The sequence below is a fragment of the Papio anubis genome, unplaced genomic scaffold, assembly GCF_008728515.1.
Source record: "Papio anubis isolate 15944 unplaced genomic scaffold, Panubis1.0 scaffold309, whole genome shotgun sequence".
Lineage (NCBI taxonomy): Eukaryota > Metazoa > Chordata > Mammalia > Primates > Cercopithecidae > Papio > Papio anubis.
In genome coordinates, this window is record NW_022163203.1 from 22,072 (window position 1) to 37,799 (window position 15,728).

The 15,728-nt window shown below is 40.2% G+C and overlaps 1 protein-coding gene across 1 annotated transcript in view; it reads left to right on the forward strand.

Annotated features, from left to right (window-relative positions):
• Nucleotides 1-268: 268 nt before the first annotated feature.
• Nucleotides 269-15,728, forward strand: part of LOC116273016 (ribokinase-like) — a gene marked incomplete at its 5' end in the record, with an annotated part of 80,840 nt that continues 65,380 nt past the window's right edge. The window contains 3 exons of the mRNA XM_031661955.1: nt 269-443; nt 11,287-11,350; nt 12,278-12,340. Of these exons, the coding sequence (XP_031517815.1) occupies nt 269-443; nt 11,287-11,350; nt 12,278-12,340 (302 nt within the window). The remainder of the gene's footprint in view (nt 444-11,286; nt 11,351-12,277; nt 12,341-15,728) is intronic.

The following is a 15,728-nucleotide window of genomic DNA, read 5'->3' on the forward strand; positions in this document are numbered from 1 at the left end:
TCTGTGCTGGCATTAGGAAAGGGAATATGAAGGAAAGGTATTCATGAATAACCCTGATGCAGTACACTAGCCACAGTAGTGGGCTCTAGGAGACAGAGAGGAATTCTGTCAAAGAGACTCATTCTTGATAATGATGCAAACTACTAAATGTCATCCTAAAGGAAGAGACAATCTTCCTTGCTTCTGCTCGTAATTCTAAGTGTTAAGACTATTTAGAGCTCTACCATATAGCCTTCCCTCTCTTCTAAAGAACTTAAATTGATTACAGTTACCAATATGCCTTTTTTCTTCTCTTTTTAAATTACAATAGTCTTACTTCTCGTTTGCCAAAAACTGGAGAAACCATCCACGGACATAAGTTTTTTATTGGCTTTGGAGGGAAAGGTGCCAACCAGTGTGTCCAAGCTGCTCGACTTGGAGCAACGACATCCATGGTGTGCAAGGTAAGTATAAAGTATAGTGGAGAGGATTCTAGAGGTAAGAATCTGGTTTTAAGACTGGAGTTCATTGTTTTTATTTTTTTCAACCATTTTAAAGTGAACCATTCAGCGGCTTATAAAACGTAGAGTGGCATTTAATACATTCAACCACCACTTCTGTCTTGTTACAGAACTTTACTATCATTCCAAAACAAAATCCCTTACCCCTTAAGCAGTTCCTTCTTATTCTGTCTTCCATTTAAGGCCCTGGGAACCACCAGTCTTCATTCTATCTCTATGGATTTATCTGTTCTGGACATTTCATATAAATGGAATATATATTATGTGACATTTTGTACCTGGCTTCTTTCACTTAGCATACTGGTTTTGGGGTACAACATTGTAGCATATATCAGTATTTCCTTCCTTTTTATGATTGAATAATATTCCGTTGTATGGATATACCACAATTTTTTTGTTCATCAATAAATGGATTGATGGATGCTTGGGCTGTTTCCACATTTTGACTCTTATGAATAGCATTGCTACCAACATGCATATACGTCTACTTGAGTACCTGCTTTCAGTTCTTATGGAAGTTTATTGTTTTTAAAGATCTAAATGAGAGAGAGTAGTCTCCCTTGTCCTTTATATTAATGTCTGCCTCATTACATCCTCTGGGAAGTAGCAGTTCTCAAATAACTTAATGCTGCATTCCCTGAATGTAATGAGTTTCTAACTGGGGTGTGAGAAGTGAGGGAAATTAGCCTACTCCAGTGGGTTTCTGTCATCCAGCTTCTAAACAACAGCATGAGTCATCCTGTTTTTAGCAGGTTTCACTGCAGCAACACAGCTTTTGGAAACTTCGTGTAATAATAACTGGTGATTTACTCATCTCTAAGTCATTTTCTTCTAATGCTGTATCTTAGATCTGAAAAGAATCTTGGCCTTAATGAACTGCACATAACTGATCTTTTGGCATTGTTTTGTTTTCATGTATGTAGAGATATGATATTGTAACATCCAGTATTCCTGTTTTTATCCATGCTACTGAAATAATTTGAAAATAAATTAAATGGGCTGCCAAAAGTTTACATTTTTCATTTTTCATGAAATTTTAAGGTGCTAGCATTATAGTATTAGTATAACAGGAAAGGTAGATAACTGTGTTTGTTTGATTTTTAGGGAAAGCCAGGCTGGGTCTGTACATTATTAAAGGGCAAGAAAAATACAAGGAACTTAAAAGAATGAGCTTTCTCCTGTGAACTATATAGATTTTACCAAAATTCTCAAAATGTCATTTTTCATTGCAGTCAGCACTTTTCTCTCCACAGGAGTTTTAAATGATGTTTAAACTATACAATTATCACTTCATCTACTAGTGAACTGTAATTTTATGTCTAACCTATGATTAACATAATTTTCACATGGCTATTGGGTCAAAAACATCACGTGAAGCATAAGATTCAAAGTAAGAAACCCTCTTTCGCTAAGATTGAGCTCTTGATAGATTTAAAATATCATTGTAATTAATCAGCAACTAATTATGTCCCAGGAATTATGGGGCTGTGAGAGGGGGCTGATTAAAAACTTAGGCCTGACCCATCTCGTACCTGATTAGCTGTGGAAGGTTTGGAGAGTGATCAGATGGTGCTGACTTAATTAAGAGGACCTGGGAACTGGAAAGAGGATGATACAATTTCCTGTGTAGGAAAACCTGGACGTAGAATTGGCGTTGGAAGCTATGTACCCAAAATGGCTTCCTGAAAGAGGGGAGTTCCTAGAGCTGGAGACGTTAAAGGAGAGATTAGAGAACCCCTCCGTCTTGGAAGCTTTATAGAAGCTATTTATGTAGCCATTAAAGTCAAGATTGGATGTCCCCTGGGATCTCTTCCAAGCCTAAGATTATGAAATTGGTTTTATTTTAGGTCTGTTGAATTTGAGGTAAAGAAAGAAATGACAAAGAGAAATATTTGAATTATGGAACTGAACTTGGGAAATGAATCCTAAAACCATATGAGTGGATGGGAGAGGAATAGAAGCAGGGGGCTGTATTTTGGGAAATGTTCCAGTTAGGAGGTTGATTAAAGCAAAAGTACTATTTGCGTATGACGGTTTATGTTAGCATCTGTACAATGTTGAAAGTTCTATATATCTACCATGCCCCTGATTTAGTCATCTAATGTTTAGCACCGCAGTGGATTTTAGCCTGTGTGTCTGCATAGCAAAGGATCAAAAAACATGACTGTAGCTAAAACCTATCCAGGGTAACTTTGGTTAGATAACCTGGGACCTTTAGACATGGAATTATTTAAAAGCTTAAGCAAATTGCACAATATTCTTAGACTTCTTAAAAAGAAAATAATATATTTTTATAATAGAAGTTATTTCTGTCCATTAATCATATTTTATCCATTGTGAAATACATTTTTATTAAGCAAATTAGTCAAACTTGCTTTATAGCAGGTTTTTTGTTTGTTTGTTTGTTTGAGACGGAGTCTCGCTCTGCCGCCCGGGCTGGAGTGCAGTGGCCGGATCTCAGCTCACTGCAAGCTCCGCCTCCCGGGTTTACGCCATTCTCCTGCCTCAGCCTCCCGAGTAGCTGGGACTACAGGCACCCACCACCTCGCCCGGCTATTGTTTTGTATTTTTTAGTAGAGACGGGGTTTCACCGTGTTAGCCAGGATGGTCTCGATCTCCTGACCTCGTGATCCGCCCGTCTTGGCCTCCCAAAGTGCTGGGATTACAGGCTTGAGCCACCGCGCCCGGCCTATAGCAGTTTTTTAAAGATGACAAGTTCTAAGTAGAAACCAAAACTATGAAATTTATCAAGATAAAAATGAACAGATGGAGCAAAAGAAAAACAGGTAAAAATTTTCTATGGCTTTCTCAGCAAGATTGATTTACCTGTTACCACCTATAACAAACTAAACTTCAAGCTCTTACAAAGTAAGACTGATGGCCCAAACAAACTTCTTATATTGAGCTAGGGAGAAATATTTGTTAAGATATTGTGACAAAGAATATTAAAAGAGTTACCTCAATATTTATACAGTGATACACGTATAATGAAACATTTGAAGTACTTAAAAGTTATTTAGTCAGTTTTTAACTGAGTCATGGACCAAAGCTACAGTCCAGTGATAAATGGAGATGGTATTTTCAGATTTAAAATCCCCCCAGATATTGTATAATATGAAAGTCGTCCTCCCAGGACAAAGAGCCTATTAGGACGTCTTTCTTGAGACTTCACCTGAGTTAAGTGTTTCCTGCTCCATTCCATCGAAGCCAAATGTTAAGAGGAGGAAGTTATTCCTAAACATCAAAAATTGGCAGTTCAGGAGAGGACCATGGTCAAGTAAGGAACTCAAGATGCAGTGGCCCAATATGAGCACAGAAACCATGAGCAGGTATGAACCCAAATGACCCAGGTCAGGAATCAGCAAACTGGAAACACCTTCAAAAAATTACCCTGTCTTACTTCCTTCAAATATGAGACTGTCAAACTCTCTAATACAGGTAGCTATCTGTTCTCCCTTCAGAACCATCAAGCATGAAGTTTTGTGACAGAGGCGATACTGATGCAGGCTGCCCTGGTGGGCTTAGCCAGGGAGGGTTCTTGGCTTTGCCCAGGCAAGAATTTAAGAGTGAGCCAAGGATAAGAAAAAGCCACTTTGACTGAACCAGTGCTGCACGGCTAACCCATAGGCTGGGTGCCCAGAGGGTAGTGTATGGACGGTTAGCAACTATATTTACATGTACTTTAAATTATATGCTAATTAAGAGGTGGGTTATGCAGAACTTTTTGGAAAAAGGGTGGGGAATTTTCAGAACTATATAAGGTAACTTCCGGGCCATTGCCATGGCATTTGTAAACTATCCTGGGTCCAGTAGGAGCGTCTTGTGCTAATGAGCAGTGAGAGCAACTAGAGGTCACTTTCCTCCGTTTCAGCCAGCTTCTTCATTGCACCATGTTTTGACCAGATCCTGCTTCCACCAGCAGGGTCCAACCGGAAAGTAAGACCTGCTGGCCTCCTAACTCGGTGTATTAAGGCGGCGTTCAAAGTCCAGTCCTCAGACTGGTGCCAGGCTGCATGTAGATTGTCACTGGTCCAAACAGTACAGGAATGGAGAGTAAGCAGTTAGGATCATTTATAGCAATTTGACAGAATAACTTCATAGCTGTTGAATATAATAGTAATAATAAATTAGGCCTTGTAGTTTGTATGACTCTTTTTTGTTTTCATCTCCTTGTTATTGTATTTTATAAAATAGTCCACAATGGGTTGAAAGCAAGAAAAGGAAAACAAGGCCAATGTTTCTCCATGGATAGCTTGAAAAGCAGTGCATTAGAGTATCCATCACCTTAACCAAAAAGTACCTTCTGTGCTAGATTACTGTGGGAGAATCATCTGATCATGCATTGAGATTTTCATTTTCAGAGATCAAAAATTAGTCACCAGGTCTTTCCAGGTAATATGTAATGAGGAGAAATCTGTCCTTTCCTGAACTCTGTTGAAAGACAGCTAGCTAAAAGTAGTTGGCTCTGTTGATTGGAATGCTCAGCCATATGTTCAAACAAATGATCCTATAACCAAGCAAATAGTATACACCTTATATAAGAAGAAATGGTAGAAATGAGAGAAAATAACTGGATTATCTCAAACCTATCACCACTCTCATATAATCAGGCCTAATAATGGTGATTGTAGCATTAACTTTGTGTGTTAAAGGTCTTCATTTTTTTCTGAGACAGGATCTCACTCTGTTGCCCAAGCTAGAGTGCAGTGGTGCAATCTGGGCTCACTGCAGCCTCAACCTCCCCGGGCTCAGGTGATCCTCCCACCTCAGCCTCCCAAGTAGCTGTGACTACAGGCACATGCCACCATACCCAGCTAATTTTTGTATTTTTTTGTAGAGACAAGGTTTCACCGTGTTGCCCAGGCTGGTCTCAAACTCCTGAGCTCAAGCAGTCAGCCTGCCTTGGCCTCCCAAAGTGCTGGGATTACAGGTGTGCATCACCATGCCCAAAGGCCTTTTTTTTTTTTTTCAGAGACAGGTTACCTAGGCTGTAGTATTATGGTGTAGTCACAACTCACTGCAGCCTCAAACTCCTGGGCTCAAGCAATCCTCCCACCTCAGCCTCCAGAGTAGCTGAGACTATAGGCATGCAGCACCACACCCAGCTAATTTTTTAATTTTTTGTAGAGATGGGGTCTTGCTGTGTTGCTGAGGCTGGTCTCGAACTCCTGTCCTCAAGCAGTCCTACCACCTCAGCCTCCCAAAATGCTAGGATTGCAGCATAAGCCACCATGCCTGGCCTAAACGCCATTATCAAGGTAAACACCCCTTTATCTAGGATTTAAACAACCAGCAAGCTTAAATAACTGAGATTTTATAGATTCTTCTTATGTATTTTGTTGTAAGGCCACAAATGACAATATATAAGTTAATTTGAAGGATTTATTCAAAAAAGTAACAGCTGGGTTTTGTATGACAACAAATGCAACTTAGTCTCCTCAACCAGCTGTTCATTATAACCCTCAGGCACTGAAAAGTCACAAAATGTCTTCAGTTGCAAGGATTAAATTATATTCATCTTAGTTTTAGTGTTAAACCTATTTTCTGTATTCTAATGCTTTGAAATTGGTAACCTGTTTTAATATATGTGATAACTTCTCGAGCAGAATATTCAATTTCATGTGGCCTTGGATACGATATTTTGATCTCCTATGTTTTATTCACCCCAAGTGTATGTTGAAGAGTAGAATTACTAGATGGTTTCTGCCATTTGAGGATTCCAAGCAGCCTAAACAACCATTCCTCAATCATTTTGCAAAATAGAAGTTATGGTGCTGACTGAAGTTGCCCTCCTTAGCTTCAGGTCATAGTTCTGGACTCTGGAAGCCCTGCCAAAGCTCTGCTTCAGTGCAGAAGGACCCCTCCCAGTGATAAGAGTGAAAGAAGCATCTCAACACCCTTAGCTGAAGAAATGCTCTTGTTCGTCATATACCCAGCCCTTTTGCTTTCCATTACCCTTGCTGCATTGTCAAATATAGAAGCCACTAGCCACTTGTGGATATTTAGATTTAAATGTAATCAAAGTTAAAAATTGAATTCCTTAGTCACACAGTCTGTATTTTGAGTGTCTGTATTGGGCAGAACAAATAGAAAACATTTTCTGTATTGAACAGCACAGATATAGAACATTTCATCACTGCAGAAAGTTCTGTCGGATGGCACTACTCTACAATATTCAGGACAGAACTGAACCTGGGATTTCCAAAGAGCATGTTGAGTTCTGAGCGTTCCCTTTTGGCTTATGTGCAAGCGCTTGTCCATAGTTGCTCTTGACCTGGCTTCCTTCATGTGGAACAAGCTCACACAGACAGGCTATTTCAGACTATGTGGGTTTCCAAGAATCTTTCTGCCCAAAAGTATTTCACTGCTATAGGCAAAAGAGTGTGAGAGTGCCTTCAAGGAAGCTGTTGAAAACAAAACCTTGTATGGAACCATTCTAGAATAGTTTGGGTGCTTGTAGTCATGTTCCTTCAAGAATGGAACATGACAGCCGGGCGTGGTGGCTAATGCGTGTAATCCCAGCACTTTAGGAGGCTGAGACAGGAAGATCACCTGAGGTTAGGAGTTCAAGACCACCCTGGCTAACATGGTGAAACCTCATTTCTACTAAAAATACAAAAATTAGCCAGGTATGATGGTGCACACCTGTAATCCCAGCTATTCAGGAGGCTGAGGCAGGAGAACCACTTGAACCCAAGAGGCAGAGGTTGCAGTGAGCCACGATTGCACCATTGCACTCCAGCTTGGGCAACAAGAGCGAAACTCCATCTCAAAAAAAAAAAAAAAAGAATGGAACATGACTACAAGATGGGTCCAAGGGAAATGAACAGAAGGGCAACTGATGTGATCACATCCTAAAGAGTCTCCAGTAAGCTTTTAAGAAGGCTAGACTAACAAATATGAAATTGCCAACAATATAAGATGATATTGAACTATGGGCTTGATTAGGAATGTCATAGGAGGTCTGGAGATGAGAGGATTAACAAGGGCCAGAGTAGGGAAGGTAGACCTTAAATTGATACCTGAAAAACAGGTGAGGTTTGATTTGGTGGAGGAGAGGGCAAAGGACTTCTAAGTTCTCAGAAATGATGGTAAGGAAGCAGACAGGTTTCTTTCTATTGATATATCCAGAAAGGAACAATTTTCTGTGGAAGAATGGAACACACCAGGAGTGACTGAAGCCTGGATTGAGACATAGTCCATTGAAGTAGTGCTCACTGGCAGGACAGAAAAATAGAAGTTCAGTTCAGAAGTATAGTTCAGAGGTAGCAAGCCGAAAGGCCTACAGGAACCAAGCAGGTCACAGAAATTGCAGTAGGCTAGATAGGGACTGTGATGAAGTCAAGAGTCTATGCCCACTTGAAGGCACTTACCTCTCAGTTCCAGACGGTTTGCCTTGCAGGAATGTGGACGCGGCGTTACCAGAACCTCTGAATGTTCAGAACCTCCTGGACATCTGTCTGTTTTTGTGAAGTCTTCTAATATTTAAGTATTGAGAACTGATTAAAATTAAAAACAAAATTAAAATTAAAACAAAAATAACAGGGCATTCATAGCAAAACCTGCACACAGATATTTATAGCAGCTTTATTCATAATTTCCCAAACTTTGAAGACATCCTTCAGTAGACAAATGGATATTTAAACTCTGGTACATCCAGATGCTGGAATATTATTCAGCTCGAAAAAGAAATTAGCTATCAAGGCACAAAAAGACACAGAGGAACTTTAGTTGCATATTACTAAGTAAAAGAAGTCAGTCTGAAAAGGCTACATACTGTGTAATTACAACTGTATGATATTCTGGAAAAGGCAAAACCATATGGAGACAATGAAAAGATGAGTGTTTGCCAGAGGCTCGTGGGGAGAGAGGGATGAATACACAGAACACGGAGGATTTTTAGGGTAGTGAAACGATTGTGTATAGTACTATAACGGTGGATATATGACATTTTATATTTGTCAAAGCCTATAGAATATTCAACACCAAGAGTGAACCCTAATGTAGACTATGGAGTTTGAGTGATAATGATATGTCATGTAGGTTTATCAGTTGTAACAAATGTACACTTAGTTGCAGGATGTTAATAGTGGGGGATACTAGTTGTAGGAAGAGACAAAGTATATGGGAACTCTGTACTGTCTACTCACTTATGCTGAGAACTTAAAACTAGTTTTTAAAATAAAGTCTATTTTGGCCGGGCGCAGTGGCTCACACGTGTAATCCCAGCACTTTGGGAGGCCGAGGCGAGCGGATCACAAGGTCAAATCGAGACCATCCTGGCTAACATGGTGAAACCCCGTCCCTACTAAAAAATACAAAAAATTAGCCGGGTGTGGTGGCAGGCGCCTGTAGTCCCGGCTACTGGGAGGCTGAGGCAAGAGAATGGCGTGAACCCGGGAGGTGGAGCTGGCAGTGAGCTGAGATTGTGCCACTGCACTCCAGCCTGGGCGACAGAGAGAGTCTGCGTCTCAAAAATAAAATAAAATGAATAAAAAATAAAGTCTGCATGGAGACTATCCTGGCTAACACGGTGAAACCCCGTCTCTACTAAAAAAGTACAAAAAACTAGCTGGGCGAGGTGGCGGGCGCCTGTAGTCCCAGCTACTCGGGAGGCTGAGGCAGGAGAATGGCGTGAACCCGGGAGGCGGAGCTTGCAGTGAGCAGAGATCCGGCCACTGCGCTCCAGCCTGGGCGGCAGAGCGAGACTCCGTCCCAAAAAAAAAAAAAAAAAAAAAAAGGCTGCTTTTTAGAAAACAGTAGTAGGACAAACGAAACATATCTAGGAGTCAGATTCAACTTTCAACCCACCAATTTACAGCCTCTGCTGTAGATTCAACCGTAGAGTTCAAGCCAAGGTCCAGCCAAGGTAGCAGTCAGACAAACGGTTAGCATTAGAGAGGTATGGGAGAAGATAACAGGGGTGTCCTGACCAGCACAGTGATTGCAGAAACGGACAGTAGGGAGATGTCGGTAAGATGCCAGCAGTTGGTATCAAAGGCCTTGCAATCATAGTTTTCTGGCTTTGAGCCACAGACCTAAAGTTCTGGCCCCTGCAAATAGCTGGCCAGGCAGAGAAGAGTACCTGTTCTGAAAGAGCTAGAGGGCTAAGCAGATGAAGAGGATACACACTCGTGCTGACAGAAACGGGGAGAGATCCAGTTACCAAAGTGGACCACAAAGCAAGAATGTGGTCACAGGACCCAGGCACAAACACAGCCACTTAAATTATAGTTCAGTGGTTCAGGGGTGACACTAGGCGCTGGGCTAACTAGCTTTTTCTTTTCCTTTTTTATTTATTTATTTATTTATTTATTTTTGAGGCGGAGTCTCACTCTGTCGCCCAGGCTGGAGTGCAATGGCGCAATCTCAGCTCACTGCAACCTCCGCCTCCTGGCTTTAAGCACTTCTACCTCAGCCTCCCAAGTAGCTGGGACTACAGGCATGCACCACCACACCCAGCTGATTTTTGTATTTTTTAGTAGAGATGGGGTTTTACCATGTTGACCAGGCTGGCCTCGAACTCCTGACCTCAGGTGATCTGTCTGCCTTGACCACCCAAAGTGTTGGGATTACAGGCGTGAGCCACTGCGCCCAGCCTGAAGCTAATCAGGACTTTGTTAGTAACAGACAATAGACACTCAATTCGAAATAGCTTAAGCAAACAAATAAAAATAAATAAATTTTTTAAGAAGAATGTATTGCCTGGTGTAACTGAAAAGCCCTGTGGTAGAGCTGGCTTCAGATGACTTAGGGGTCCATTAGGCTGTTAGGAGTCTGTGTCTGTTTGTGTCTGTCACTCCTGCTTTCTGTTACGTTTCTGTTTTCTTTCTAGCTGTCTCTATATGGTGAGCCCCAGTGACTACAAGCTTACATTCTCTTATAGCCAGCAATCTTACTGGGAAGAAAACTTGTCTTCCCTGGTAGTTTCAATAAAAGTCCCAGGATTGAGTCTTTTTGGACTGGTTTAGGTCACATGCCCATTCATGAACCCATCACTGTGACCAGGGTGGTGGAACTTTTTTTTTTTTTTTTTTTTTGAGACAGAGTCTCACTCTGTCATCCAGGCTATAGTGCAGTGGCGTGACCTCAGCTCACTGCAACCTCCACCTCCAGGTTCAAGCAGTTCTCCTGCTTCAGCCTCCCGAGTAGCTGGGACTACAAGGAACACGCTTTTTAATCAGGCCTGGGTCCCTTGGCCAACTTAATTTTGTTGTCTATAGAATGGGACAGAAATGGGTGTCCAAAGGAAAAACTGAAATACCTTTAACAGAATAGATGCTAGGATGCATAAACAGAATTCCATTACACCAAGTTACTCAAGTTAGCTAGGGCCTTTAAAATTTCCTTTTCTTTGCCTCCACATGTCAGTGTCAAGGGAAAAGATAAAAAGATTCTGGAACATCAGGTAAGTCATGACAAAGATGCCCATATTTACCATGAAGTACAAATAGCTGAGATTGTTCATAAATATTGAGGATTGATGATGGTAGACAACTCCATCTCAGTGGGAATTATCACATGAACAGCTCAAAATGAGAATGACTTAATGAGTGGCGTTCATTAAATACTTCACATTTTAAGTAGGATATAAGTGAAACATTATTATATAACAATTCTTTGGGCTGCAATCAAGTCTAGCATCTTATATTAAGAAGATTAATTAGCTAATGTTTGTAAAGTACTATGCAGATATGCCCTTTTAAAATGCTAAGTATTCTAAAAACTACATTGTAGCATTTTACTAACTATAAAAGATCTAATATTCATTATTTCTTTGGTACAGGTTGGCAAAGATTCTTTTGGCAATGATTATATAGAAAACTTAAAACAGAATGATATTTCTACAGGTAAAATTCCCATCTTTTTTACAGTTACTGTTCATAGCTTTTTTCCATGATTTTGTTATGAGAAAAATTGAATCTAGAGGAGAATTATTAGACCTTCCCCTGGTGGCCAGAGAATTTTTATGCACAGCTTTGTCCATTCTTGCTTAAATGTCCTTTGGTTTATTCTTCCATGTACATTCCTCCAGATGGGAATAAAATGATAAGAGATTACATACCTTCATCTCATGGATATGTGACAAATGACAAGGAGAAAAATGTGCTGCATTCACAAAAGGTGTTTTAAGAACGTTACAGCTGGCAACACTCATTAGAAGCCATAGAGACTGAAACCATTATTTCACAGAAGAGAAAACCAAAGGCCAGAGATGTTCTGTGATTTTTCCAAGAGCACACAGTTGGTTGGAGCCAGAGCCAGGACTAGAATAAAATCTTCTGACTCCAGTTCAGGGCTCTTTGCTGCTACCAAAGACTGCCTGGTCAACATTTCTGTTTATATGCTAGACCTTGATTCTTGGTGAAATAACAAGCTTATGAGAATGAAAATAATCAAACAAGTTCATTTTATAGGTTTGACCTTTATTTTTTATCTCAACTCTGACATTCCTTTCAAGGAAGAACATAAGTGTGTTGGTCTAGAAAAATGCATATGTATACAATTATGAATAATTGGGGGGACTTGAAAGTAGGAGCAGTTTGGTGGGTTGTTACTAATGTAGAGAAAAGGTGCAACTAAATATAAAACTGTCTATTTTTCTTGTTGTATAGATGATGGGTATAAATTAGCACTAATTACTTATTTTTTTTATCATTCCAGATGGTTAAAGGTTAAAAAGTTTTTCCGAGGATTAGTGTTGTATTGAAATTGTTAAAATAAATTATACATGACAGTCTGTATACATGTGATTGTAATTTTCTTTTTTCTTTCAGAATTTACATATCAGACTAAAGATGCTGCTACAGGAACTGCTTCTATAATTGTCAATAATGAAGGTAAGTGTTTTGCATATTGGAGTGTCATTTCGTAAGACAGTGTATTTCCAGAGTTAGATCAGAAGCATCATCAATTTTGACCCATAATCCTATGGACCTCTTACTACAGCCACCACTCAAGGCCTAAAACATAGTTTTTCCAATCCAAATGTAAATGTGTTTCCCTTTATTTATACTTCTCACGTTGTTTGTTCAGATCAGTTTTCAGACGATTTTCAAAATTGTCTCTCCAGTATATATGAAGTTGCCTCAAAATAATATGTATATGCTGTAATGTCCCCATTACCCTTCATGTGAACTTATAATTGACATTTGTCTCTAAAAGCAGTCAAGCATTCATCTGTCATTTCAGTTACACTAGGTAAATAAATGTAAATAGGTGCAAAGAAAAGTTTGATGAGTCATATTTATAGAATACGTTCTGAGCAAATGGCAGCAACTAATTACATCCAACTTATCGTTAGTGTTCAATTTCGTCTGTTCTTTCAACAGCAATCAAATCGCAAAAGTCTATATATACAACTAAGTCTGCCACAAGGCTTTGCCATAGCTGATACATGTATCTTTTAAAATAGTAATTGGGCCTGGCACAGTGGCTCACACCTGTAATGCCAATGCTTTGAGAGGCTAAAGTGGGAGGATCACTTGAGGCCAGGAGTTCAAGGCTGCAGTGAGCCACAGTCCCACCACTGCAGTTCAGCCTGCATGACAGAGTGAGACCCTGACTCTAAATAGATAAATGAATGAGTGAATGAATTAATTAATTAATTAAAACAGTGGCTGAGCGTGGTGGCTCACACCTATAATCTCAGCACTTTGGGAGGCCAAGGCGGGTGGATCATTTGAGGTCAGGAGTTCAAGACCAGCCTGACCAACATGGTGAAACCCCGTTTCTACTAAAAATGCAAAAACAATTAGCCGGGCCTGGTGGCACATGCCTGTAATCTCAGCTACTCAGGAGACTGAGGCTGGAGAATCGCTTGAACTCACGAGGTGGAGGTTGCAGTGAGCCCAGATCGGGTGACTACACTCCAGCCTGGGCGACAGAGCAAGACTCTGTCTCAAAAAAAAAAAAAAAAAATAGTAACAACCTTCAAGTCAGGTTTTTATAATTTCTGCCAACTGTTTTAATTATAAAAACACCTACATAAGATGTTTTAAAATCAGAATCAATATTCAGAAGGACCCAGCATTTTGTGGGGCACCTAGGACAGAGCCTCATGTGTTGTGGACAGTGTGCATTTTATTAAATTAGGATTTGTCACAACGTGTCTTTTATTTATAATGCAGCTTTGCAAGATCATTTCTCACAGAAAATACAGTATTTTTAACTCTAGTGATTCCAAGTTGCAATAATAATGATATGTTTCACCTAAAGGTAGTAGATAAAAGTTTTCATTCTAACTATAGAAAGTCTGTGTTCATTTAAGCTACCTTTTAAGTAATTATTCCTGCCAACAGCAGCTCATTCCTTGTCTTAACCCTCTTTTGTTGTTGTTGTTGTTCTAGGAATATCCTCAAGTTCTCTTTCTTATTTATGAACAAAATCTGCATTTTCCATGCAAAGATATAATGTAATAGTGTGTGTCAAGTGCCTATTTGGTAGACCTTGCCTGGTTTACAGTGTACAGTAATGCCCTCAAGAGTATAGGTGGTAATAGAAGAATTCAGACAAATACACAGAGATGGGACAATCAGCTCCCTTAAACGAAGGAGTGAGTTTGCAAGTTTAGTTTTGACAAGTTAAATTTGAGGCATGAACAAGCTAGCCATATGGCATTGTCCATCAGACAGCTATAGTCTTGGGCTTGTTGCTCAGCAGCTAAGGCCAGGCCAAAAATTTGGATCTGGGAGACAGCAACATGGAAGTAGCAGTTGACTCCAACAGAGAAATTGAGGTCACTGAAGAAAATGAAGGAGAGATGCTGTCTTTCAGCAAGTGGATACTTTGAATTTTTCCAGGACTGAGGTTAGGTTTATGCTGAACCATCCCCACTTTATTAAGCCTTCCTCGTGGCCAACAAACACATCTGTGGTAAGATGATAGGATAGAATTTGTTCTGTGTTGAGAGGTGATTTTAGGTCATGTCTATACAAGATCAGCACGAGCAGCCTGGAGCACAGAAAATGCCTGCTACAACTCATTCCTCCAGATCAGTGTTGTCCAATAAAAATAAAATGCAAGCCACATGTGGAATTTTAAATTATCTAGTAGCCACATTTTAAAAAGTAAAAAGGAACAGGTAAATTTAACTTAGGCAATATATTTAACCCAATATGTCCAAAATATTATCATTACAGTGTGTAATCAGAAATTTATCTTGGCTGGGCGCAGTGGCTCATGCCTGTAATCACAGCACTTTGGGAGGCCAAGGCAGGTGGATCACATGAGGTCAGGAGTTCGAGACTAACCTGGCCAACATAGTGAAACCCCGTCTCTACTAAAAATGCAAAAAAAAAAATTAGCCAGGCGTGGTGGCACACCCCTGCAATACCAGCTACTTAGGAGGCTTAGGTGGGAGAGTTGATTGAAGAACCCAGGAGGTGGAGGCTGCAGTGAGCCGAGATCGCATGACTGCACTCCAGCCTGGGCAACAGAGCGAGACCCAAAAATTTATCTTTTTTTTTTTTTAATTTTTAAAATGGTAAGAATGAATGGATATTTTACCTTATTTCCTTTGTACTATCTTTGAAATCCACTTGTATTTTACTTGAAGCACACCTGAGTGGACTAGCCACATTTCTTTTTTCTTTTTTTTTTTTTTTTTTTGAGACAGAGTCTCACTCACTCTTGCCCAGGCTGAAATGCAGTGACGTGACCTCAGGTCACTGCTACCTCTGCCTCCCAGGTTCAAGCGATTCTCACACGTCAGGCTCCCGAGTAGCTGAGACTGCAGGCACATACCACCACGCCCAGCTAATTTTTGTAATTTTAGTAGAGATGGGTTTTCACCATTTGACCAGGCTGGTCTTGAACTCCTGACCTCAAGTGATCTGCCCACCTTGGCCTCCCAAAGTGCTAGAAATTATAGATATGAGCCACTGTGCCCAGCCAGGACTAGCCACATTTCAAATGTTCAATGGCTGTGTGGGGCTTGTGCTCATGACTACCATATTGGACAGCACAGCTCTTAAGGGTTCACCTTACAGATGAAATGCACCACCACCCCTCCCTCATTCAGGTGGGATTAAAGACAGCAGGTCCAAGTAATAAGAATATATCAGAATCCTTAGTTCTGTTTCTGTTTGATCCATTATAGTATAAGCCAGGTATCCCTCTCTCTTCTATATCTGATACAATTTTCTATCTGTTAGATATTTTAAATGTGTTTTGATTGACAGCATCACTTTTTAGAATACCATAGGGTACACATGAACTGCTTGCATA